General features: G+C 42.9%; 1 protein-coding gene across 4 annotated transcripts in view; it reads left to right on the top strand.

The window, feature by feature from the left end:
• The window catches only part of RNF38 (ring finger protein 38), a 126,507-nt gene that overhangs the window by 60,945 nt on the left and 38,596 nt on the right, over positions 1 to 26,966 (top strand). For 3 of the 4 annotated variants that reach the window (XM_040540527.1, XM_040540525.1, XM_040540524.1), the window contains exon 2: positions 12,362 to 12,432. Coding sequence is in view for 1 of the 4 variants with exons in the window: in XM_040540524.1 (XP_040396458.1) it covers positions 12,362 to 12,432 (71 nt within the window). In the remaining 3 variants the exon portion in view is untranslated. Of the gene's footprint in view, positions 1 to 12,361; positions 12,433 to 15,746; positions 16,063 to 26,966 lie in introns of those variants that run through there. The other variant, XM_040540526.1, reaches the window with a different exon arrangement.

Here is a 26,966-nt window from a genome sequence, read left to right as displayed (position 1 = left end):
ATTTTACATATTTTGTTTTTCTGTAGTGGCTTCAGGCAGCTTCCTGAAGAAGAGTGTCACACAGAGTTTTATAACAGCCTCCTAAATATGTATACTCCATGCTCAGGAGTTGCTTAAGTTACCAAGGACGTGCTACACCACCCAGCTCTTCCCAGCATGTGACGGCTTTCTTTCCACTGGCCTAATCAGCTACAGAAGTCAGAGTGGATGCAGATCTGTGGGATACCTGTGGGGTCTGTTTGCTGGAGTTTACAAAAAAGAAGAGCAGAGAAAAAGAGGGAACAGTCCTAAGATGTGTTGTGTACAGCTAGGATAGCTACAACCTCCAGGCAAGATGTAGCATGTTTCTTCATCGTGGTGAGATTTCTATTCCTGGGGAGGAGAGAAGTTCCGTAGCACAGCTGATTTACAGACATCTCTTCCTTGCCCCAGCTAGGTAGAGGTTGTGATTGGCACTGCATCATTTCTCGAATTCATCTCTAACTTCTTTTCTTTGTCAATAGTGAAATATTCCGCTGGCCTTTTAAATAGCATCTTCATTGTGGTTTGAAAGATTCTTGAATTAGCAGGAACATCTAAAACATAAACAGTGTGTTGCAAACAGGAATATTGTTGACTAGCAGATAATAGACATCTGCAGGAGTGTTTTGTAGGTTGTTTTTTGGTTTTGTGTGTGTTTTTTTGTGTGTTTTTCGTTTTGTGTTTGGAAGATAAAATTTTTGTATCACAGCAAACTTCTTGTTTTCTCTTCCTTGTACCTTCAGAGGTGGACGGGCCATCTGTGGCTGTATCTCATGAGAATACATCCTCCTCTCAACTCACAGGTTTTATCAAAGAAACTATTGATTAAGAGCCTAAACTTGTTCCAATCCAAACTTTGTTTCCATGCCTTTGCTACTTTGTGGACTCTAGCCTTCAAATCTGCTAACAGTCACCCTAGGCCTCTTCTGACTTAGGCAAGTCCGTGGAGCTCAAGAGCATTATCCTACGTAAAGTTTGGTGCAGTACTTTAGGTGACATATACAAATGGTTTCCTGTTCAGGCTGGTGCTCAGAAGGGGATGATTGTATCCATCGGTGTCATTCATTTAAGCAACGAGATGCTTACAGTAGCTCTGAAATGAGTGCATTTAAAGGATTGAACTCCTACCTCTTCCCCTTGCATTAGCATTTCATGAGCTTGAACACATATCAATAGGCATGAGGCAAGCCATTCAAAACTGATATTGATTTCCTTTTTATTACAATCCACGACTTAGGTAGAAACCATGAAATTCAGAAGATTCTCTCTGCTGTTCAGTTTAATGTGTGGGTTTAGAAGGAAAACAATCCCCTTCCTGTGGTAGGTGGGGAGCACAGCACTCTTTCTTGCTTATTACAATATAGCTGATGTTTTTTCCTGAATTCAGGACATATCAGACAGTGTATCTCACTTTGATTTGAAAAAGGGACTTAAAAAAGAATGTAACTGCGTTTGAAGAGGGAAAATGCAAGTTTGTCTTTAAATGTCTTTGAGGCTTTGTGTGCGTGTATTACATCTAGATATATGTACACACATACATATACAAGCGAAAGTTGTGCGTGCATCACTTGAAGGGCATTACTCTGTATCCTCTCGATATTGGTGATGCAGAAGGGGTGGCTGCTGTGATGTTTCACGGATGGCTGTTGTTTCTTGCAGGCCTCTCAACGTAACTTGAGGCTACAGTTTTGTCATTGAGGTATTAGAAGCTGTGAGTTTGAGCAAACTTGCTGACTGTCACAAACCACCCTGTTATTCACACAGCAGAGAGACTGCTGTGGATTGTGGGGGAGGGAGTGCAGCCCAGGATGTTTCATAGGGAAAAGGTAGGCATTAGATCTCACAGTTGCATCTCCTGAACACTGCAGCAAGGAAATGCATTTGGCAAGGTGGTGGGGACAGTATCTTGCATGCCTTGCTCTGTCACCTACACAGGAGCCTTATTGGCGGTTTTCCCCACTTTCAGTCTGTGCATTGGGCTTATGTGGCAGGGGGAGGAGAAGGGCTGCGGGGTGGCCTCTGTGAGCAGAGCCCAGCAGCTGCCCCATGTCAGAGCAGAGCCAGCTCCAGACGGCTCCAAAGGGACCTGCTGCTGGCCAGAGCTGAGCCAGGGAGTGACGCTGGGTGGGCCTCTGGGAGAGCAGATTGAAGGAAGGGGAAAAAATACTGCTGCGCAACAGCAGCTGGGAGAGGGGCGGTGAGAAGCAGCCCTGCAGCCCCCCAGGTGAGTGCAGCAGGAGGGCAGGAGGTGCTCCAGGCAGGCAGCAGCAGTTCCCCTGTAGCCTGTGCAGGGAGAGGCCCCTGGTGGAGCAGGCTGTCCCCCTGCAGCCCACGGGTCCCACATGGAGCAGATCTCCACGCTGCAGCCCCCCCGTGGAGGAGCCCCCGCTGGAGCAGGTGGATGTGGCCTGGAGGAGGCTGCGGCCCATGGAGAGGAGCCCATGCTGGAGCTCTGGCATTGTTTCCCAGTTGAACCACAGTTGAAAAGTGGTGATGCAGAGTAGAAAGCTGCTGAGGTTATCTTTGGGATTTGGGCTCAGCTGACCTTTCTTACAGAGGCATGAAATGCTGTTCACCTTTCTTCAGGGTTGCCTCAGTGCAAGGAGAAGCTATCTGTTTCTCAGAAAGAAGATACTTTAAAAGCATGATAACCCAATTACTAAACCTGTCTGTTTAAAACTAAAAACGTGTTTAAAAAAAAAAAAAAGAACCACAACTCCTACAACGTTATAGATTGTGTTGCTGTGAAGCACAGCCTCTAGCTGGTGGTAATCCTGTCCCAGCTCCCTGGCTCTGCTGCCAGTGCTGGCCCTGTCTGGGGGACCACATTACCAGCGCAGTCTTTGAAGGAATCCCTTCTGCAAGGCTGCCTTTGGGGAGACTGTAGTTGAGCTCAGCCAGCTAATTAGTGCAAAGCAGGCAGGACATCTGTAAAGTCCTGACAGTTATGGGATCATGTTTTGTACCTTGCTCTTGTGCTTTAGTATACTTAATAAGCAGTTGACCAAAAATGAAACAAATATGATATGAAGACCATGGAAAACGTTCAAAAAAAACAGGAAAGAAGGCATTTCTGTATCTGTGGCTAACTGCACTTGGTGGTAAGTGGTTCAGCTTATGGAGCAGTTGAGTATGAGTGAAGCACGTAGATTTATCCCAAGCTAGCTTTTTTTCTTAGTAATGTGGGCATTGTTAGAATTGTGGCTCTGGTGACCTGAAATGTAGCAGGCTGCCCAGATGCTTTATAGGTTTATATTTACTAAGTGAAAGCTGTTCAGCTGCAACTGTATTGCTGCTGCTGGTATCCATTACAGCTAGAGCGAAGCCAGCTTCTGATTGTCATTGTGTATGTGATCACTGTTCTTGAAAACCGCAACTGTAAATGAACAGCATGTGCTACTGCCTTTCTTTGTGTGATGCAAAGTCCATGTATGTGAATTTAATGTTAGAGAACAAGTTTTAGGTGATGTTGAGTCTAGACGTAAGCTACAGATGTCATAAATGCACCAGCTGTGGAAACATCCTTTGTTATCCAAATGCACAGATGCCCAAAACATGCTTATAAGTATTTGTCATGATTTGGCAGAACTGAACTTGCTCTACAGTTTTATCTTAGGCTAATTCAAGAGGTCATATTTTACTTTAATTCTGCATCTGAAGTAATGGACAGAAAGCTGTCAAGCCTTATTTTTAACACCATTTTCATGATTTTTTAGTTTGCCTTTGAGCTTGAATTGATTCCAGATTTCAGCAAAGCATGTGGAGTGTTTCTAGTGAAAGTACATGTGTTTTGCACAGGTCTAAATCAAATGGGAATGAGCTTAGCATGTTTTGCAGTTTAAAACTGGTCTTTTTCTAACTTCACACCCTGAAACTTCAACTTAATAATGATTTCTTCTTTGTTCTCACTTCCTACAGAAATACACAGGAAGTCTTCTGGAACTCTTATGACCTGTGTAAGCCAATGTCAGTGAATCCTATGGCAAAGTTACTTCTTTCCAAAGTGATGAGTCAGAAGTTATTTTTATGAAACTAATATTTGGAGGAAAATAACATGCTTTTCAAAAGGATGGCCTTCCAAAAAGCAGCTTTCCTTTTCTTTTTTTTTGGAAACTGTCAGCTCTGTCTGAAGAGGTCAGCCAGCCAGCTAATTCACTAGGAACTCACTACTTTAACGTATCTTCATCAGTCTTTGCATCTGCATTGTCAAAACTTTTATCAAGAAACCTAACTGGCAATCCTTGTGTACTTTGACAACAAAAGTCTTGATTGTATCTTGGACTATAGAGTGATAAGCTTGCAGAGTGCAATTACTGTTTTGTCCAAAATTATCAGTTTGAGGCTGATTTTTTTTCCTGCCCTGTGAAAAGAACTAAATGAATTTTCATGTTTGCCTTAATGTATCTTGCATTCAGTTGATCAGCATTACCATCAGAAAAGGCCCTCTGGGTGAATACTGTTGATTTTTCCTCTCCAGGGTTCAGTCTATTGCTTCTTTCTCTCCTCAGTGCATTTCCTAAACTTTCTCGGTGTCTCTCGGGTAACTGGATTTTCAGAAAGTGCGTTCTTGGTCTTGCCGCATTGTGATTTCCAGCAAAAACAAAAGGCATAATGGGTAACGAGTAGGTTTAACGGTGCTGCAGATGTCAGGTGTGGTCATTTGCGGTTTTACTAGACCAAGCTACTAGAGGAGTGAATGGAGGCGTGTGTTGCCGCCTTAACCTCTGCAGGACAGTACGTGGAGGAGTTCAGACTGTCCTATTACACCGCCTTTTTCTTTCCAAGTGCCTTTCTGGTATGTGTTTCTTGAACAACAGTGGTAAGTGAATGCAGGAGTTGAATGTGTCCTCAGCAAGTTCACTGATGACACTGAACAGGGAGGTGCTGCTGACTCGCTGGAGGGACGAGGGGCCTTCAGAGGGGTCTGGTTGGACTGGAGCATTGGGTGGCCAGCAAGGGCATGAAGCGCAACAAAGAAACAGATGGGAAGCTGCCTCTGGGACAGGGCAATGCCAGGCACAGGCACAGACTGGGACGTGAGTGCCTGGAGAGCAGCTCAGCAGAAAGGGACCCGGGGGCGCTGGTGACAGCAGGCTCAGCGTGAGCCAGCAGACTGCCCTGTGGCAGACAAGAGGGCAAACTGCATTTTGGGGTGTGTTAAACACAGCATTGCCAGCCAGTGTCTGAAGAGGTGATGCTCCCACTGCATTTAGCATTGGTGTGGCCTCAGCTTGAATATTGTCTACAGTATAAAAAGGGTGCTAAGGTCCTTGAATGTGTCCGGAGGAGGGCAACAAAGCTGGTAAAAGGGCTGGAAGACATGTCCTTCTGGGAGAGGCCAAGGACACTTGGGCTGTTCAGTCTGGACAAGAGGCCATGAGGCGACCCCATGGCTCTGCGACTCCATCAGGATGGGAAGCACAGAGGCAGGTGTGGGTCTCTGCTCCCTGGTCACCGACGGCAGAATGTGCAGGAATGGCACAAAGCTGTGCCAAAGAGGTTCAGATTGGGCAGTAGGAAGAAAATCTGTACTGTGAGGGTGGTCAAACACTGCAGCAGGCTTCCTGTTGAGGTGGTTGGTGCCCCATGCCTGTCGGTGTTCAAGAGTCAGTTGGGTAGTGCCCTCAATAGCATGTTTAAATTTTGGTTAGCCCTGAAGCGGCCAGGTTTGTTGGACAACATGACTTTTGGAAGCCCCTTCCAACTGAATTGTTCTAATTCTAAATCTAAATATGTTTGTTGTTGTTTTGTTTTGTTTTTTTTAACCTTACAATGTTGTCCAGAGAAGCTGTGGATGCCCCATCCCTGGGGGTGTTCAAGGCCAGGCTGGATGGGGCTTTGGGCAGCCTGGTGTGGTGGGAGGTGTCCCTGCCCATGGCAGGGGGGTTGGAGGTAGGTGGTCTTTAAGGTCCCTTCCAGCCCAAACCATTCTGTGTTTCTATGATTATATAAACTCTGAATAAAAGATAAGTTTCGACCTCAGGGATATTGATAATCTCTGTCAACTTACAAATTCTGGAATGATTTGTAGAAATAGGGTAAACAAGGCACTTAAAGCTTGTGATTTATTATTAAAGCAAAAGCTGGGTGTATCAGCTATAATTCTAGATAAAATATTTATGTAAAATTTTAATCTAGAATCCTACCTCTTTAGCAGTGTTGCTGAGCCTTCTTTTACAAACACTGCTTATTCGTGTTGCTAATTACTTATGCTTACCTAGTTAAATAATTTCAATCTCGTTGTAATTTATCTGTACTTACTGTCTTTTCCTTTTGCTATTTCCCTCCACTAGAGATTTTTCTTAACTTTCATATTTTAACACGGGCTATATTTTGTTTGGAGATTCTGTTCTGTCAAAGAACATGACGTTATCTCTGCTGTTCTGTAAGAAATAAATAATGGAGCTTTGGAGACTGTTTTGCCCACAAATCACATTTTCTGTAGTTCGGGATTCTTGTGTAATTATGGACACTTACTTGAAAACAGACTCCTCAGTTTTTTTTGTCTGTTCTGGCTGTCTGATCCTTACTGGAGTCGTTAATTACCCTCCTAGCAACTGGTTGCAGTGTTAAAACTGAAAGATGGATTGTAGAAATCTGTAATAAACAACATAATATATGTGTATATGTGTATGTAAAATATTTATACATATATGCATGTGTATGCACTCATGTATATGTATGAATGTACATACATATAAGCCTGTATGTGTGCATATATAGAATGTAGTTGACTGTGCATAGATAAATACAGAACATAGTGGTAAACAGTAGGTGTAGGTGAATTCCTGACACAAGATTTTACTTTGTTATAAACATTGCCGACTGTCCTTGGAAGTTTCTGATTAAAAGAAAAGAAAAAAAGAAAGACAGAAAGAACTCCACCACCACCACCTTCCACGAGGCATTAACATCTATTTAATTTCAGTAACACAGTATGTTGTGATGGATCCATTTGCTAGCAAATACACATCTGTAAACAAAATGGCAAAGACTCTTGCAGAGCAAGCAGGAAAAAAGAGATTTAGTTTTCCTTCTACCGAATTTTAAACTTTTTTCAGCAGGCAGAATTGTCAGTGCTAAATGTCAAGTTTCCCTTCGAGAACATGGAGTAACAGACTCTGAAAGCCAGTCTTGCTAAGGGAGGAGGGGGGTAGAAATCAATGGTAGTGACAGGCTGGCTGTGGGAACATCTCTGCACTGTCACTGCTAACGATGTTAGGGACCCAGAGGAATGTGCTGCTGCTGCTGCTGTCCGGAGTTTCCTGTCTTCTGTGCAGCAGTTTTTAGTACAGTGATGCAGAAACTTATGCAGGTGCCCTTTCCTCTGCGGCAACACCCATTCTCAAAACACGTATGTGAGAAAAAGGAAGTTTGTTGTAATTTTCCACAATTCGATGCACAGGCACACTGCATAATTTAGTTCTGCTGTAAAGACCTTCAGTCCTGTTTCAGTTCTAGTCTTTATCTTTGCTTGTAAAATGGCATTATTTAGAATTTCATTAGAATTTATCTTTATTATTATTTAGATTTTCTCTATTATATATATATTATTTTATATAATGTATTATATAATATTATTTAGAATTTAGCTTTGCTTGTAAAATGGCATTATCTCTATTATTTCTGAGTGGCATTAAGGCAAGGATCAGAACAGTTATGCTTAGTATTGAGGTGCACCACTGCAAAAAAAGGTACAGAGTATTGGTCCTAATGTTGAGAAAAGTAAATACAGGGAACTTTATACAAGTTTGCTCAGTTTTCACAAACTAGAGATAAATTTGTACAACATAGATCAAGCAAAGTAAGACCTTCCTACTTCTGAGTGCCCATTTTCAGTTTATGTGCCAAGCCTTTATACCATACTTCTAGAAGTGTTGTATTCTAATGCCTGAGTTTAGGAGCTGCTTTTTCATGTCCCGCTATCCTTTAAGCCCAGCATGCTTTGAATATTCTGACGGCATGAGTGAACGATTCGAAATAATGAATGTTTATAAATACTGGAAAGATTTATAGAAATAATATAATAGAATTATAAACTATATTTTGCACATATGCCTATATAAACACTTGCATGTGTGTACATACACAGATATATGTGTACATGTACACACCTATGTACATATGTGTACATGTACACATATATATTTACTTTTGATTTCCACAATCTGTTCTTCATCTACCATACTTTACTAGAGATTTCTAAAACCTTTTTTTTTTTTTAATACCTTTGCATTGAATTGATGTTACTGCAGTTCTTGATACGAGCAGATCAAAAAATTTGCAAGATGAAGTTGGGCACAAAAAAAACAGGATTTTCCCTTGAAAGGGGACCTTAAGTAAATGTGCAAGTTTGTGTGTGTGTGTAAAATCTTTTTTTTTTTTTTTTCCCCTCTGGTGTGTTTCTCCCACAAAATTAACACATTCAATTTCTTTACGCTTTTCAAGTATATTGTCTGTAAATTTAAAACAGGAAGGTTCAGAGTTGTTTACAACATTAGTGCAGAAGAGAGATGTTTAAGGGAAACCCCAAATCTCATGAAATCTAACACAATACTCATGAGCTCGCAGTTCCAGGCTAATGTGAACTGGCACCTCAAGGTGCTGCAGAGCTACAGGTGCTTGCAGAGGAAGGAGCACATGGGACTGCGTGGTGTTGGCGCCTGCTGTTCCCTGTCTGCATTACTGTCAGGAAGCAAGTTCACCCTTTTGACTGGAGACTTGAGTCATAATTGGTGCAAAGCAATTAAGAAGTTTATTAATTAGTTATGGGGAAACTGGTACAGCAGCAAAATCATCACTGGTAGGCCATCAAAGAAGTTTGCAATTATATTCCAATGCATATGATTGTGCCCTTCTAGGTAGCTGCTAATTATAGGTTTGCAGTCTAATGACCACTGAATCGCAGCTGTGGGAGCACGGCGATGTGTCTCGCCACCACTAGCACGCCCCACAGCACGTCTTAGAGGAGCAGACCTGACCGAGAGCCGCACCTCACCGCTGGCTGGAGGTGTCAGTGCTCCTCCTCTTTCTTCTCCAGATGACTTTATTACTTATTCTCTGTTTTCCGGAGTTTGGGGCCAGCCATGTGCTTCCCAGACATCTCCTTCATTCCACCCGCTCTCCAAATTCATTCCTGTGGTGTTAGTCCTGTGACCGCTTGCACCACCAGCCACGTTCCCCAACACCAAAAGAGAGTCAGGCTTTTCAGCGTGAGGATTCCCAGCCCATTCATACACGTGGAAGTCACGCTGCTAAAGAGGATTTTCTGCTGCATGGCCACTCCAGAACAGGGCTGCAGGAATTTTGACGCTTTTATGTTTATTATTTAGTACATGCATATATTTACATGAAGTCCTCTTTCAACCTTTGTAAGTTCACATGGGACTGGCTTCTGGAAGCAAGCATGTGTGTATGCCACATTCAGAACAGCAAGGAATAACTGTGTTTGTGCAACCTATAAAATTAAGCTGTATCTAATATAATCCAGGCTTGACAAGGTGGGTGTCGACATGCACATTTTTCACCTGAATTTCAGGCAATACACTTTTCTGTGTGTGTTTAAACGTTTTGTGCATGCTGCAGCCATGTGAGAGCAGCATCTAAAAATTCTGATTGTGTAGATAGGCACCAGGGTGCTGTGTTTGTGGTAACACTTAAGTTTTCAGCATTTGAAAGCACATTCATAGGAAAAAAAAAATCAATAATAGATTTTCGTAAATAGTTTTCTTGTCTTTTTCATCCTAACCTGCTAGACCAAAATAGCTATGAAAAGTGCAACTCTAGATTCAGTTCAAAGTCTGCTTGTGAGCCCAAATGCCTAGCAGTCTGCAGTAAGCTGTGACAGCTGAGTCAAGTATTTTAGTTTGGGTACTAGGAACAGATGCCAAAAAGAAAACTGTATGACATCTGAAGCTGTTTTTGTTATCTCAAGCCAAATAAATGTGTGGCCTTTTTATCTATATTTAATGATCTTTTATTATATTGATGCATTATTTATATAAACTGTAACTAATTAGTAATTTCTGTGGAAAATTTAGGTTTTAGTTTGTTTATTTGTTTGGGATTTTTTTCCAAAAGGATATGTAGATTCTGGCAGTGTGTTCTGGTTCCTTTTTTTTTATTTTTATTTTTATTTCCTGAGAGTGGAACCGTGGGATTATTAAGAATTTAACTGACATCTGCTTTCTTAAAGAGTTATTCCATCCTGGAAATGCCAGGGGAACTTGGGGGCAGGGGGAGAGTCCCGTCCCATCCCGTCAATAACATACAGTTCTGGTAACTTGTGAGAAGTTGAATGTGTAAGTCTTGAGGGGGAGGGAGGGGAATAACCAAACAACATGTTTAAAAGTGCTCTTTTCTTTAAAAGCTGCAGTGTTTAAAGGAATGTGGCTTTTTAGCTGACTTCAGAGGTAACATGTTTCTGCAAAACTACCGCACAGCAAAGCATTTATCGAGGAACCGAAGCTTCTATTTCTGATCTGTGAGGGTGTGAGGAAGCTCTAATCCTACCCAGCACACGAGCGTGGATTCCTGTGCTTTGCTATAAAAACGAAACCAAGTAAAATACCTTCTGCGTGTGAGAGCCAAACAGAGCTGTAGGTGGTGTAGCCTACAGTATCCTCTGCTACCACATTTTTTTGAGATTTGCTTCGTTTATGTATTAAAATATGCTAATGGTGAGCATTTGTAAAATACCGTTGTGCATTCTTACACATTAAGAGCTTCTAAGAATTGTCAGCTCTAAAACAAACTCTGATTTGGAACAGAAGGAAATCGTACACATATCACATGATGGGATGAAGTTTTTAGCAGTACCTGACAGGAAAAAGGAAGTCAAGTGCTTTATTCTTTTTAAGAAAGTCAGGGTATGTTGGAGTTTTCTTGTGGATTAAATTTGATGCTTTGACGGAGACTTTTTTTTCTTGGGAAAAGTAATGTTTAAGTGGATGAGTAAACTTACATTAAAGTTTTTCTGATTTAATCTTGTTCAGCTAGTATGTGCAACTTCAAACCTTTGGACAGAAAAACTGGAGGCTGTTAGATATTTTATGAAACTTGGAAACTTCAGGATAGTATCTACATGCAGCCGTGACATGAATTGTTTCCCAGTAGCTGTGGTAAAGCTGGCTAGTCTGCAAGCGCGTGATGCTAGCCTAAAACGATGTGAATTGGCTGAAGATCACGATGAGTAACATCCAGAGGCTAAGTGCTGGATAGGGCTCAGTGTGCTGTCACAGGCTGTGCCTGTGGTGTCTGTGCTGCAGGGTTCAGCAGTGGCTCCTTCAAGAATGTCTACTCTGGCTACAGCACGCCTACAACTCAGTGGAGGGGAAGGAAACTCGTTTTCCCTCTCTCCCGTTCTTTACTTTCTATTTCAGAAGTCAGTGGGCAAATGCAATTTTAATGCTAAATACGTTGAGTCTTATCTGAGGCAGTGATGGCAATAAGGAGGGACAAACATTCCCTCACCCAGTTACAGGGCTTTAAGGGGCTTTCATTAACTGACCGTCATTTCTGCCTATGGCAGAATAAAAACTTTTTTTTTTCTGCCTTTGGCAGTATAAAACCAACAATAGCTGTTACCCCACTCCTGTAGTTTCTAAGCAAGGAAAAAACACGTGAAATAAATCTTTACAATGTAGGGGTTCTGTAAGTCTATTTTGTAAATCTAAAAAGTTTGAGAATCTGTGTGGATACGATCAAACTTCAGTTCGGTTCTCTCCTTAGACAGGAGTCCCACGACTGGGTGAGTCTTTGCAGAGGTGTGCTGTACCCCATAAGAGAACGTGGCATAAAGAAACCTGTTGAAAAACCTTAAGGCAGAAACTCCGCTATAGACAAGACTGATAACAACAAAGCAAAGCTTTTTTGCTTTGACCTTGGATCTTTCCACTCACTCTTATTCCTAATATACCATTGGAGAGAGACTTGTTTTGTGGCTAACCAGGGTGCTGAAAATTTTCTGTAGTAAAAGATACGGGGCAGGACTGCACTACCTTAACGTGGAGCGTGTAGCTTCTCTCTGTGTCTGTGCATATGTACTTTGCTGCATATGTTTGCCTTGGATTGATGAAGTAGTTAGTTCTAATTTTGTTCTGTTTAAGTATTTGGAAAAAATCTGTGTGGAGATATTGCTGGCACATTGTGCAAAATGCATCTCTGATGCTTGTTCCAGCATCAGATTTAAATGTATGACTTGTCAGACGTAACTCTTTGGCAACTAAATCTCTCTTCTGTGTGTGGAAAAAAAAATCTGGCTGGTACATTTGTCTTTACTTTTAGCATTCGCAGGAATTGGGTTATCACTTTAACAATTTTTCCCCAACTTCTTTTGTAGGTAGCATTGGTACTTCCTTTCAATGCCAGTCAATCCATCAAGATCACATTTGCAGCGATGACAGTGATAAGGTGAGGCATACATAAATTTTTCCTTCAAAAGATGCATATATATATATATATATATATATTTATGTATTGCTTTTAGTATATAAAAATTGTTTGTTATGCAGGCGTAGCAGTCAATTTTAAAAATTAGTCTTTGAACTCTTTGGCATGTTAAGAAATATATTTTATTCAGGACAATCTCTTAGTCAATGAAGGAGAAATTTATGTTGTACAATATTTTTATTTTTCCTTGCATTCCCTTGGTAAACACTGGTGGTTTGCCATTTTGATGCTCTCAATTAATAAAGCAATGTTGCTGCTAATGGTTAGGTAAGGTAGGATGTCTTACTACTGTTGCTTCAGAAGTTGTAGCCTAGATAAGTGTTCAAGGTGTTCAAGTTTTTTTTGTTGGTGCTTTTTTTTTTGTGGGGGGGGGGGGGTTGGTTCTTTTTTTCTCTTGTGTGTTTTGTTTGGTTTTGCAATGGCTGTATCTTCCTGTTCTGCTATTGGGAACTTCAGGTTTTACAGGTAGGAAACTGTCACTCAGTAGTGCAGTCTTAAAACACCAACCTGTCCAGTAACATATAAGTGTTTTCCTAGTCATTTTTGACAAGAAATCACATTCTCAGATTGGCTCGCAGTTGGTAGCACACTGGTTGTTAAATGTTCACTGTTACTTGGATCAGTAGTGTAAGTCTGGCATACAGAAGGGAAAAGTTTTCACACTGAAGTGCTTGTGAGACTTTCCTTCAAGTTACTGGTATTGTTGATGGGTTTACCCTAGACTTCAACTGTCCTTAAGTAATTAAGAGATTTTAACTTCAACTGTCCCTAAGAGATTTTAGAGTACTTAAGGTTTTAGAGTAATTAAGCAAATTGATAAACATTCATTCAACATATAACAGGTACTACATTGTTTGCAACTATGACACTTCATCGTGGCTGGAAAAGGGCATGTATTAGTCAAATTTTAAAGATCATTCTTAGAAATGAGATCTGCATCTTAGTGCCTTGATAAACGCAAAACCCCTTGTATTTTAAAATCCTGGAACAGGTCAGTTTTATAGTTATTCCAGCTCATCCCAGCACTGGATTTGTTCTCACTGCAAGTTTCTTTTACTGCTACACTGCTTTTTTTTTTTTTTTTTTTTCCCCTCTCCCTCTTTTTAAAAATGTTTGTTTTCAGGGAGCATGCTATATTTGGGGCTTGGTTTAACGTACAGATACTGGACAAACATGCTATCCACAATATGGGAAAATTACTTGGTTTCCTGTTGATTAGCTGGTCATGAATTGTGAAACTCTAACAAAGATATTTTCTCTACTTTGTTTCCAATGTCTGAAAATATTCTCTGTAGATTAAAAAACCAACCAAACAAAAACAGCTAAACTCCCTTTTTTATTATTGTTTTTTATTTCTTGTGGTGTTGGAGCTGTTTTTGAAGATGCTTAAAGACAGAGTTCCAACATCACTTTCTGCTGTGCTTGCTCACAGCAAGTAAAAGTCTTTGCTGTCCTCCACTTTGGAGAGATAAAGCTGAAGGTCACTTTTACATGATAGATCAGAAGTGGGAAAAACGTGGAAGAGGAAAAAAATAGTATGAAGGGCAGAAGATTTTGTTTAATGTTTACTTGCGCAGTTAGCAGTTGTCCACACCTGGTGGTGCTACCTGGGGAAAACAGCACAAGAAAGCGTTAGTTCCTTTTACCTGCATTGTATTTTCTTTTGGTGCTAGTGCTCTCCGTTCCTGAAATATTCTTGGGTGAGAAGCAGGTGGTGGAAATTTCCTTTCAGAGCAATCCTAGTGCACCAACTTCAGACTGGCACTCCCTTTTAGCATTCTTCCTTTTCTGTCATTATGCGGAGGAACACCTCTAGATGTTGGACTGAAAGAAAACTGAGGGAAGACAGTCATATCAGGGTAATTCAAGCTGTTTTAAGGCTTGTTGGAAATTCTGTTAGGTGCTTCACAGGTTTAGGGGGTGGGAATGGAAGGGGTGGCAGCTTACCTGGTTTGAAATTCAGAAGAGCGCACGTATGATCTTTTGAGTCGATTGGCAAAGCATCTGCCTCCGTATTGATAGAGGAATTGGGGCAGAACATCTTTTTTTTATTATTAATATTACGACTTTAAGGATGGTGGGTGAAAAGCATGTTTCACATTGGTATTGATTCTACACCAGAAGAGAATTCCACGCTGTAAAGGCCCACTGAGGTGGAACAAGTATAAAAGCAGAAAGAATGAGTTTGGGGTGAATTCCAGGGAAATGTGTTCTCCCTCTGATGCCAGGTCTCTGTGGTAGGAGCTTTGGATTTTCTGTGAGAGTACACGAAGCTGTTTGTCTCGCATTTTATGGGAAGTTCTAGTTGATACCTTGATTACGATGGCCATGTGTTTGGAAAAACGGTGAAAAAAATCCTGAGCAGACACCTGTGCTTTTTATTCCTGTGACGTGCCAGTGAATGCTGTGCTTTTGTTTTAAAGGAGAAGATGGGGCACTAATGCCTAGTTAACAGCATCGGGGGGGGATATAGGCTAAACGAATGCCTCATGTTCTGCTTATTTGCTTTTTGAGGAGTTGTGTTATGTTTGGTTTTGTTTTTTTAAGTGTAAGTAGCTCTTTCTAAAGGCAGTTGGTTGCGATACTGGAGTACCACAGCAGTTCCCTACCACTCCCTGCTTCTGTTCCGCATATGCATATATTTCTGCGTCGGTTTTGAACTGGCCGTTAGCTCCTAGTGGGAATTTCTCTGAAAACCAGTTTTGTTCTCTTTATTTCTTTATTTGTTTCGTGAAGCGCCGGTGCGGAGCGGGGCACCCTCTTTCCCTGTGCTGTACCCGATTTTCAGAGGGGGAGGGGGGAGGGAGCGGGGGAGGCGGGGCGGGGCCTCGCCCGGCGGAGGGGAGGGGGGCGGGGCCTCTCCGGGGGGGGGCGTGCAAAGGGGGCGTGGCCCGCTGCCTGCCGGCGGGCGGGTGCCAAACAAAGGGCGCCGCGCGGGGGGGGGGGCGTGGCCACCGCCCTCCGCCCCGCCCCCTCCCCGCCCGCGCGGGGCGTGACGTCACCGTGTCCCGGCGGCGTCCGGCGGGGGGCGGAAGATGGCGGCCGGCGGAGGCGGCGGCGGGGGGCCGCGGGGGGGGGCGGCCGCAGGTACCGGCGGGCGGGGGGGGCGGGGCCGTGGCGTCGGCCGCGGTAAAGGATCGGCGGCGCTGGGCCCGGCCGGCCTCCGCGGCACCTCCGCCAAGTGGACGGCAGCGCTGCCGGGCCCTCGCGGGGTTCGGCACGGCGGGCGGCTGGCCGGGAGGGAGCGGCGGTGCGGGCACCGGGGGGACCGGGAGGCGGCAGGTGGTTGCGCTCCCCTGCCCGAGCCCCGGCGGCGGTTCGGGGCGCCTCCGGTGTCCGCGGTCCGGCGTCGCCTCGGAGGGGCTGGGAGAGGGAAGGGGGGCGGCGGGGGCAGGCAGCGCGTCGCTCGGGGCTGCGGCGAAGCGGCGTCGAGCCCCGCCGCCCGGCTCTGGTGCCTGTATACCGTGAGGGGGGCTTCTTCATCCTTAGAGCAGAGAGGCCCGCGCCGCTTCCTTGAGAGGCACAGCCTGAAACCGATCGCACGCTGAGGTGTTTCCTGCAGACGCTCGCTTTAGGTTGCGGTCCTTTAGCGTAAGTAACTCATTTACCTCTTACGCGCAGCTTCATCCAACTGTACGTAGCTCGTGAGAAACTTAACGGCTGCGTAGCGTTTGCACGCTGAAAGGGGTTTTTGGGGGTGGTCTCTGGACCAAATGTACGTTTCGGTAAGTTCTTGGACTATGCGGTGATGGGAGTGGGAATGGTGAGGTGAGCACGTGCGCTAACAGTCTGCCTTATTCTGGTGTTTCTCCGTGATTAGATGTCTTCACTTACGTGCTTGTTCTTACATGCTGTCTGCTAAGAAAACAGCTCTGGGTGCAGTTGCCAAATATATGCTCTTTACCCACTCCTAGGGATTTTATTTGCTGGCCCAGCAGCTTCCATAATTGCTCTGCAGCACTAAAAGAATGAAAAATGCAAACCTTCTTTTTCAAGACAGGATTGCAGCTGAGGCAGTAGAGATTTGCTGTTCTGAGAAAGAGGAAAAAAATCCATTTGTGGAGCAGTTAGAGAGTGGAGGGGGGTGCGCGGTCATTCGGAGGATCAAGCATGAGACAGCAGAGCCAACGAGGTGGTGCCGCGGCAAGTTTAACGGCTGGTGGAAGTCAGTAATGTTTGTCTTCCTTAATCACCAAACCCTGGAAGAAAAAACGAACGCATACATAGTATAACAATGTGATGAAGGTTTCCAAGGGCTTGTTACCAGCAAATAGTACGTGTTAATACAGGTACTTGCAAGAAGGAAAATAGCGGGGTTCGTAAGTTAGGGATCTCAAGATTTTCCTATGCGAAACTGACCTTGCCATCTCCCTGACTTTCAGCACACTCTAAACTTTGTTTGATCTACGTACGCATTTTTTCTGCAATTTGCTTTCTGGGTTGTTTTGGTTTGTGTTTTGTTTAAACAAAAGGTGTGATAAATTCAAAATTGAAGTTACAAGTTTAACCGGCCTTGCTTTGCACTTGAAGTGGCAGGGGAGTCATAGTGTGTAATTGCCTTTCCTTTTTCTGGAAGGTATGGATTTGTCTCAGAAACGGATATCAAGGCTGGTACAGGTGTGATTTGTGAAATTTATGCATAAGCTTATCCGCATGGATTTTTTCAACATGGTTTATTCAAGTTATTATAGGAGATAATGGTTTAAATTGATTGCTATTGACAAAGTAAAGTTACTTGTTCAGCTCCAGTAAGAAAGTTTTTAAGAATTAAATGGTTTCTATATTCTAATTAAAGAACAGTACAAAACTTGTGCAGTTGTGAATACAAGAGAGTTCTTCAAGACTACTATTGAAAAGCAAATTGAAACTTAAGCGGTAGTCTTATTGCTTTTCAAAACCATCTTACATGTTTGTCCATGGAAATAACACAGGCTAAACTGCTAGTGCATTTAATGGGAATTTGTACAGAGCGAGTCTTAGACTCCCTCCTAAAGGTCTTTAATTTAACCTTTGTCAGGAGCTCTTCCTCTGCACCCCAAAGAGGAACATGAAAGGTAGGAGTGAGGGCACAGATGGAATATGAAATTTCTTCCTATTTAGGAGAGTTGGAGAGTTGAGTTTGATTGTTGGGGCACTGATTCTTGAAACATCTGTGAAGAGACTTGACAACCAGTTCGTGCTGAAATGTAGCTTTTGCTTTTCTTCTCTGTGTACGTTTGTGTAGCAAGTTGAATAATTCATTACAGCATGTTTAAATTCTGTTGTGGACGAAACTTGCCTACGTCTTCTCTGATTTAAAAGGAGGACTTTCGTGGTTCTTGCTCTGGCTTCGCGTGGGTTTACTCCTCTTGAAAGCTCAGGTAACCTTCCTTTGCTCTTTGGTGCCCTCTACTGATTTCTGTTGGTCAGAACGCCTAAAGCTAGGGCTTTTTATTTTTTTGTCTTCAACTGCAACAAAACACTAACAGCAGCTACTAGTGAAAAGCAGTGGGAGGGAAAAGAAAGGAAGCTCTGTTGCACCTTAAGTGTTTTGCTGATTGCTGTCTGACCAGTTTGTCTGGATCGCTTTGGAACTGTTCCTCACTTGGTAGAAAAATAGTTAAGTAGCATAGAGCTGCCTCGCCAGGTACCTTCAACAGGCTTTCCAGCTGTATAAAGACTGGTGGCTTTGCTCTCCATCACCACCTGCTCTCCCCTTGCAGAAAAACAGGCTTTTCAGAGTTGCTGCCCTGGAGATTTTTGCCTCTTGGTTCACTTCTGATAACTTCGCCTTTTGTATTTATCACTACAATCATACAGTGTTTGTTTTTTTTTAAAAAAAAAAAAAAAAAGGAAAGGAAAAAAAAAAGTGCTGTGCTTCTTCATGTGAGCACTGCTACACATCCTAAATTTTATTTGCGTTCTGTTTAAGGAGCCCTTTTGTCTGGTGAGTCTTACAGTGTTTTCCTGTCACTGAGATCTCTTGATGCCTCTGTCCTAGGCAAACTCACCAGTGGCTTGAACTCACCTGTATCCTCTCCAGAGCCTCCTGCTGATAGCCTTGTGTCTGTCTTTGCCAAATCTGTTCATTCTTTGATAGAATTAGCCATTTTTTTCTTTCACGTTGCAGCAAGGGTAGTACAACTTATGGTGCTGCTAAGCAGGGGATCTGTTTGGAAGTCTTCATCAAAGCTTTAGGAAATAGCCTTCTTTCTGAGAATTTTTCTTCCTTGCAAAGGTGATTTCCTTTAAAAGAAGGTAGCGTGATGAATATTTGTGTTGAGCTGCACTTTTAAAATCTGATTCTTAGAAACCTGTTGTGAAGACACATTTAAAACTACTTTGACACTAAATGCTGAAGGGGGCGTTTTGTCTTGGTGTCCTGTGTGTGTGAATCTGTTGGCAAAACGTCTGGACTGAATATAAAACAAGAGGGGTGATGTAGAGGTTGGAGTCAGTAAGAATAGCTATTCTTTTTAAGTAACATGGGAGGAACTTGTGGAGACAAATGGCAAAGTACTAAGTGGATGAGTATGGATTTAAGAGAAGTGTTCAGATGTGAACACACAGTCTGGCAAGACCGGTTATGTATTCGGGCATTTTTCAGTATAGAGTAGGGCTTAGGACAGTATAAGAAAGAAGTACGGATCTCGGTGAGTTTCTTACACACTTTGTCCTCTTTTTCCTTAGGAAAATAGGGGTGGGGGTTAAGAAGATTCTGCAAACCATGCTTATTTGAGTGCATTTGGTGGAGTGAGGCTTTCTTTCTTCAACACACCCTCTGATACATATCATCTGTTTCATTAGTTTGTTTGTTTTAACAAAACTTACTCTAACTTTGCCTGAAAATGATTCCTATTTTTTAAAGGAAATGAAGAGAAAATATGTAGACAATTATAAACTGTTTCCTGAAGCTGAGAACCTGCAATGTTTTCTTATATTTCTCTTTCAGGTTAACTCAGTGAGCAGAAAATATATATTATTTCCTGGTTTTGCTGTCCACCGTAGTTTGTTGTGTAAATTAAGAAGACTAAGTGTTCTATCCGTTATATCCCTGTAAGGGTTATATATGTGTATAGATGACATATGCAAGATGATGGCCTCCTGCTGTGCATTTTTTGTATGGGTAGAGGAAACAGCTGCTTTTGCAGCAGTTAATATGTTCAGAGGACTTGTGGTGAGTCTGACACACGCAAAAATGAAGTTTTTGAAACTACAGAGGGTAAAAGTTGTGCTTAAAACTCAGCTTAATGGCAAAGGGAATATTTTTTTTTTCCAAAGCTATCTAAAACAATTATATTAACTTACATAAGCTGTTAGTAAAAATTGAATGGCTTATGTAGGCTTAAGGAGTGTCTAATATGGGCATAGCTTTAACAAGTTAGTTAACAGGATGCCATCTGTAATGTTATGTTCAGTGAGCCTGCCATTGTGTTCCAGCATTTGTAGATGATGCAGAGAGTTTGCTTGTCCTGGACTGTGTGAATGATGAAGTAACGCCTTTATATTTGTTTCAGCTGTGAATATGTCCTCATGTGAGAGAGAGAAGATTCCTCATGTGTTCCTAGAAGAAGGAAGGAACAAAGTGTCAGAACTGGGAGAAGTAGAGAACCAAAATGCCATGTGAGAGGAGCCCTGATGCCTTGGTAGTGGAGAGCACGATGTAGTTAGCTCTGTATTCTACCGTGTTGCAGTTGTACTGCATGCCGTTTGGGACACGTATTACCACTCGTTTCTGTGGGATCACCTCAGAGAGGAAAAAGGTTGGAGAAGGTAGAACCTAGAGTGCCTTTTCTTAGCATTAAGTATCTTGGCACTCTGTAAACTTGCAGGCCTGTGTTTAAATGCAACTCTTTTTTGGACTGATGACAGACATTTTTTATACTAATACCAGGGTGCGGAAAATGCAGTATACTGAAGAACATTCTCTGCATCACAGTTTAGTCCTGCTACTTGGGTAGGTTGGTTGTTTTGTGGATTCTTTCCTTGGTTTCTGGAATGGGTTGGGAGTATTTGTTTAGCCTTCACATTTCCAGCAACATGCAATGAGTAGAAGAGTGTAAAGAGTAAACTTTGGTATGTTGCTGAAGAAATGAGACTCTCAATTTGCGCAGGTTCTGAGAATGCATAATAACACTTTAACACAACAAGAAATTTCTAGTTATATGGAAAGCTGGACAGAGACATACATCTTTTGCTAACACAGCAAAACATTGTGACTACATGCAAAGCTGGTGAAGGCAACCAGGTGTGAAAATGCTCTACCACAATAGGCACTGAGGTATTTTGTAATATTTTTGATAGGAACACAATTCTGGTGCTGGATTTGCTGACTTACCTTTGTGCCTGCCGTAGTAAGGACTAGTATACTAGTATAAAGTACGTTTATATCGGTGTGAGTGTAATCTTCTGGGGGTTGACATTTGGTGAGGATTAATTTAAATCATGTATGTTAAGTGCCATTTAAAAAGTATTAATGTGTCAAAAATTGGCTCGTGCCTCTGTAAAAAATAATGTAGGTGCTTAGGTAGCAGTATGCTTGAGTTCAGTGTTTGGATTTTCTTTAACATAGAAAGAAAATATGGTCAGCTTCTAACATTTGTTCATCTGCGTAAGACATTTCAGTCTCCGTCTCCAGTGCTGAAATGCTAGCTTAGCCGCTTATACATACTGCATTTAATGTCTCTGTACATGTGCTTTTGTACATATATGTATAAAGGTTAGTGTGGGGAAAAAAACTTTATGTACAAAGAGTGATTGTTTCCGAACAGTCTACTTCACTGTCTCTGGTGACATACCTGTACGGTAGTTTCACACATGTAAATGAAAATGTCAATAGTGAATACATGCAAAAAACTATATGTAGAGATGACTTTGATACGGAAATAACTCTCTCAGACTCAAAGAATATCTGAGTTGGAAGGGACCCACAAGGATCATCGTGTCCAACTCCTGGCTCCACACATGACCACCCCAAATCAGCCCATGTGTCTGAGAGCACTGTCCAAATTCTTCCTGAACTCCGGCAGGCTCAGTGCCGTGACCACTGCCTTGGGGAGCCTGTGCCAGTGCCCGACCACCCTCTGGGTGCAGAACCTTTCCCTAACACCCAGCCTGACCCTCCCCTGTCCCAGCTCCATGCCGTTCCCTCGGGTCCTGTCGCTGTCCCCAGAGAGCAGAGCTCAGCACCTGCCCCTCCGCTCCCCTTGTTTGCTCTGGGCTAAACAAACGCAGGGACCCCAGCTGCTCCTTATACGTCTTGCCCTTCAGACCCTTCACCATGATTGTAGCCCTCCTTTGGACACTCTCTGATAGGTTTATGTCCTTCTTATACTGTGGCACCCAAACCTGCACACAGCACTTGAGATAAGGCCACACCAGCACAGAGCAGAACAGGACAATCCCTTCGCTCAGCCAGCCAGTAATGCTGTGCTTGATGCACCCCAGGGTACAGCTGGCCCTTTTGGCTGCCGGGGCACGCTGCTGACACATGTTCAGCTTGCCATCAAGCAGAACCCCAGATCCCTTTCTGCAGGGCCATGTTCTCCAGCCTCTCATCCCCTACTCTCTACATATATCCAGGGTTGTTCCATTCCAGGTGCAGCATCCAGCACTTGCTCTTGTTAAACTTCTTATTGTTGGTGACTGCCCAGCTCTCTGTTTTGTCAAGATCTCTGCAAGGCTTCTCCACCCTCGAGGGAGTCAACAGCTCCTCCCAATGTAGTGTCATCCACAAACTTATCAGAAGTATACCTTCAGGTCCTGCATCCAAGTCATTTATGAAAACACCGAAGAGAACTATCATTTTTAGATTTCATGAGGTAGTGGTCCCTATTCAGAAAAAAAAAAAAAACACCTTGATGAAATACGATAAATAATATTTACCTTATTTGATTTATTTAGAATTACTAAATTTGCTTTAATTCATCTATTTGATAAATAATTGCAAAATATTTTCAATTTTGAATGTGAAAATAGGAATTTTGAATTAAAAAAAATATTTAGTTTTGTTTGCATGCAGCAAGTATTGCATGCAATATCAGCATTTGCAGTAGCAAATACTATTGAAATTCAGATTGAAGAACTTTGTAATGGCTGTGTGTTTCCTTAATTCTTAGAGCCTGCTTCAGCATTAGAAAAGGAGATGCTTCGGATGTGATTTATGTGTTGCATCTTAGTATAGCTGTCCTTTTTGTATAAGCAATAGAACAGGGAAATAATGGAATGTGTAGTCTTCTAAACACAATTTGCTGCTTTTCTTCTTGATGCTGAGGATGATGCAGTGTGCTAAATAGGATGCTAAGTTTTTTTTTAAAACTTTTATTGTTCTTTTGTGTGCCTTTTAAATTCTCATGCAGCAAATAAACATTCCGGGGTTTGGTATAAGAAACTGGCAAATTCTTCAGGCTGTTTAAAATATTATTTCCTGTGTGAACCTTAGGCAGTTTAGGCTTAGCTGTCTGATAATTGTTTTTTTTATGTGTCTCCTAAAAACACAGTTAAGTGAGAATTGCATTTCAGAGAGGGAAGTACTACAAAGGAACCCCTGGAAATGTTTATGGAGCCTGTCAGCCTGCCATTGAATAAACCGCATATTCAATTTTCAGGTTAATAATGTGTTTTAATCATAAGTAAAATTAAGTGTTGCACTTCGTGGAATGTGTTTTACAGTATCCATATGTGGTTTGCATTCCTCCGATCTTTTGCAGATCTTATTTGCGTGCCCCCAATCTGTTGCAGGAACACTTTGCATGTAGGGGTTCATTGTCATTTCTGGTAGCTGAAGAACAACAGTAGCTATTGTGTTCATTGTCAGTACATACAAATTCATCCTATTAACCATGAACGAATTATGGATGGCCCAGAAAGATCACTGGGAAGTGTTCTTAGTACAGTTGTTAGATGCACAGTCTAGCTGATAAATACCATCATAGTTTTGAAACACTGAAAAAAAGTGGACTTGCATCCTCTTTGTACTGCATTTAATAATGTTTATCCCACTTTACAAATTGTATTCTTTTTAGTAAATACTGTGTAATATTTCCCTATTTCATTATCAACAGGGCTAATTAAGTCACAGAAATCTGATGTGTGTAAACCTGCCACAGCAAATTTTTTATTGGCAACCTAACATTGTAGATTGATTTCCATTTTTAAGCTGTCATTACTAATTTTTTTTCTTATCCAATGGTGATATTTCAAAAGCAAGTTCGGAGGAAGTGTAGTCTTCCTCTCAGAATGATGTGCCTGCTAGGGACTCTTCTGTCTCTAAGAATTAAAATATAGTGTTTCTTTCCTAATCCCCCGGAGAGGAGGCCGTGAGGGGTTTTCTTCTGAACTACTTTTTTTTCTGCTGTAACCATAGAAATGGGTATTTAGTGTTTCTTGATCACTCCTGAAATTTTCATCTCAAGTACTGGTTACATACCACCAATTTTCTTAAATCTCGACAGTCCCTTCTGAAGTGCAGTGGCAAAAAGTATCCCATTTTAAATACTCTGACACATACATGGTGTTCAGTGGTAAACTGTATATATTCACAGGAATACTTCTCCAGACCTCTACCCCAAGGTATTAGTTGAGTTGCTTTTTGCTGCATTCACAGGAAAACACTACTAAAAGCCTAGCGCACAGCATGCAGTGAAGATCAGTTACTGCTTTGATCTGTGTCGTCTCAGATTCACAGAATGGTTGTGGTTGGAAGGGACCTCTGGATACCGTCTGGTCCAGCCCCCTGCTCAAGCAGGGTCACACAGAGCAGGCTGTCCAGGACCATCTCCAGGTGGGTTTTGAAAATCTCCGAGGAAGGATACTTGACAAGCTCTCTGGGCAACCTGTGCCAGTGCTTGGTCACCCACACAGCACAGAAGTGCTTCCTGATGTTTGCACAGAACCTCCTGTGCTCCAGTCTGTGCCCACTGCCTTTGTCCCCTTACTGGGCACCACTGACAAGAGCCTGGCTCCATGTTCTGGACACCTTCCCTTCAGGTACTTGTACACACTGATGAGGTCCCTCATAAACCTCTTCTCCAGGCTGAGTGGTCTCATCTCTCTCAGCCTTTCCTAATAGGAGAGGTGCTCCAGCTCATTCTTCATCTGTGTGGCTTTTCACTGGACTCTCTCGGTACCTCCCTCCCTCTGTTTTGTACTGGGGAGCTCCATGCTACAGGTATTTTCTCTTAAGACTTCTGGACCTACCCCAACAAAAGCTTAATTCTGGGCTTCTTTCCAGCTACCTGACTCACTTGAGCCAGCTCAGGTTTGGGAATGCCTGTATTTCTTCACCAAGTTTTCGTTAGACCATATTCATGTTATTGAAGGGTTCCTTCATCAGGAAGTTGTCTTGAATATGCTCAGCCAGCCATGTTTCCAAGTTGTCTGTTGGTCCCAAATCTAAAATTGAAGCTGGGATAGAAATAAATTGTGAATTTTAATTAAAAAAAATCATTATCATGATTTTAAAGTCCGAATAGGACTTAGGTTCTTATGATGCAGTGTTTAAATTATTTGTCTTGAATGTTTGGAATCTGGGGTTTGAATTTGGTACTTGGAGGATGCAAAGTGTGGACACTACTGTTAAATTCTTATTTTTCATCTGATTGTGTTCATTGTCAGTGGTTATAAAATTTTCTAGGTCCTGTCTGAGGAGTTATGGTGTATGTTCCAGGTATTTTATTACTCATGTGAACAGGTGAAATGGTGGTATAAAATTGGTGGGTTGGAGCAGAAGATTTGAATTCAAAAGTTAACACTGCAAAACAGAGGAAGTTAACACTGCAAAAAGTGTTTTGTGATATAGCTGAACTAGCACACTAGTTAAAAGCAGTTTAAAAAAAAAATCTTAAAAAGCACAACTAAGCCAGCAAAATTCATTGGGCAAACGCAATTACTCTGGAAAGAGATTCTCATTGCTGATGTTTGTTCTGTCAGCTAAAGTTTCTGTAAAGAGCTTTTGCCAATAAAAGCTGTGTGTCAACCCAATATGATTCTGCTGGCAAATTGCAGACAACTCCTTTGTGATGCAGCCCCGCGTCCAACTGGATAATCGTTGTTTATTTTGTCTTGGAAAAAGCATAGCAATTGGCCTTAGAAATAATCTGTTCATAATCCATAACCCTTTTGCCAGTTCTGGTATATTACTCTTAAATTTAAGTTTATCGTATGTATGTGCTTCTTTTTAGTAGTTGCTTTCTAGATTTGTTTAGATCTAGAAATTGGAGGGAATATTTAAAGGGAATGTCAAGCTTTTTGTATAAAGCCTATGAGCTTTTCATTTGTCACCTTGAAAGTTAATATGATCACTTTTTTTCTCCTGTTTATTTTTTCTTGCCCTTTGTATTTTGGTTTAGCATTCCCGTGTAGGACAAGGCACAGGGGATGTTCATTTGTCCAGTTTTCATGGGTAGTCTCTCTCATTCTTCCTGAACTGTAGTTTCTGACATTCTTATTTCTCTCTGTACAATTAGTAGAAGTCGAATGTGATTTCTTTAGCTGTGTAGGGAAGGAGAGAGTGTCTGCCCCTACGTATAAGTATGTCTGGTCAAGGACCATTTCAGTGCCAAGAGGGGAAGCCGTAAAAAGGAACTCTCTTGGGAGACAAACGTGACCAAAAAATGATAAGGGAGGTGATTACAAGAACCAAATCTGGTCAGTCAGTAATTGGTAAGAGTATGTGGAATGTGGGAGTGCTTCCTGCAGTGAGAGATCTGATCAAGGACCTCGCCAAATGGGATGATAAGCAAGAGGGGGAAGCAATAAACAGAACTGAATGCAAAGACTCAGACCTGCCAGACAAACTTAACAGAGGTGAAGACTAAGAGCAAACCCAGTCAGCTGCACTAACTGATGTGTTATCAACAAACTGCAGGCAAACAAGGACTTTGCAACCGGTAAGGATGCAAACCTGAGGTCCAGGCTGCTGGAGGGGGCTGGTGGAGCGATGCCAGCGGACGAGGTGGTGAGCAGGGACGAGGTGGTGAGCAGGGACGAGGTGGTGAGCAGGGACGAGCAATGGGGACAGGCAGAAGAGGGCATGGAGGGGCTGCTGGCGTGTGACTGTGCCTGGTCACCGCGGCCTGTCCCCCTTCTCCTCACATCCTTGCTTAACAACCCCTCCGTGGGCTCCCACTCGAGTCCCGTGCGCGTGGCAGGGACCAAACGCCAGCCGCCAGCGAGGCCGCGGTGAGCAGCACGAGGCCGGCAGCTGGAGCCAGGCCTGGGCCTGCAGTGCCATCGACCGGAGCCCGTGGGGTCTCGGTGCCAGCCCCAGGGGCGGGGGCCCTGCACCCTCCAGCCCCGGTGTGGGAGCGCTGCCTGTCCCCAGAGCTCCGCTGGGCTCCGTTCCAACGGCTGGGACAGGGCCGGGGGCCACAGCAGCGGGTGAGAGGCCGGGGTGTGGGCAGGGGTCCCTGCTGGGGGAGGCCGGGGTGCGTGTGCTGGTGGCTTGGGGACGTCGCCTGTGGGCCTGCACCAGGGCCTGCTGGCTCTGCCAGCCCCAGGGCAGGAGGCGTTGAGTC

The sequence above is a fragment of the Cygnus olor genome, chromosome Z (genome assembly GCF_009769625.2).
Source record: "Cygnus olor isolate bCygOlo1 chromosome Z, bCygOlo1.pri.v2, whole genome shotgun sequence".
NCBI lineage: Eukaryota > Metazoa > Chordata > Aves > Anseriformes > Anatidae > Cygnus > Cygnus olor.
The sequence above is the reverse complement of the archived record's forward strand: the minus strand, read 5'-3'. Positions and strand labels throughout refer to the sequence as shown.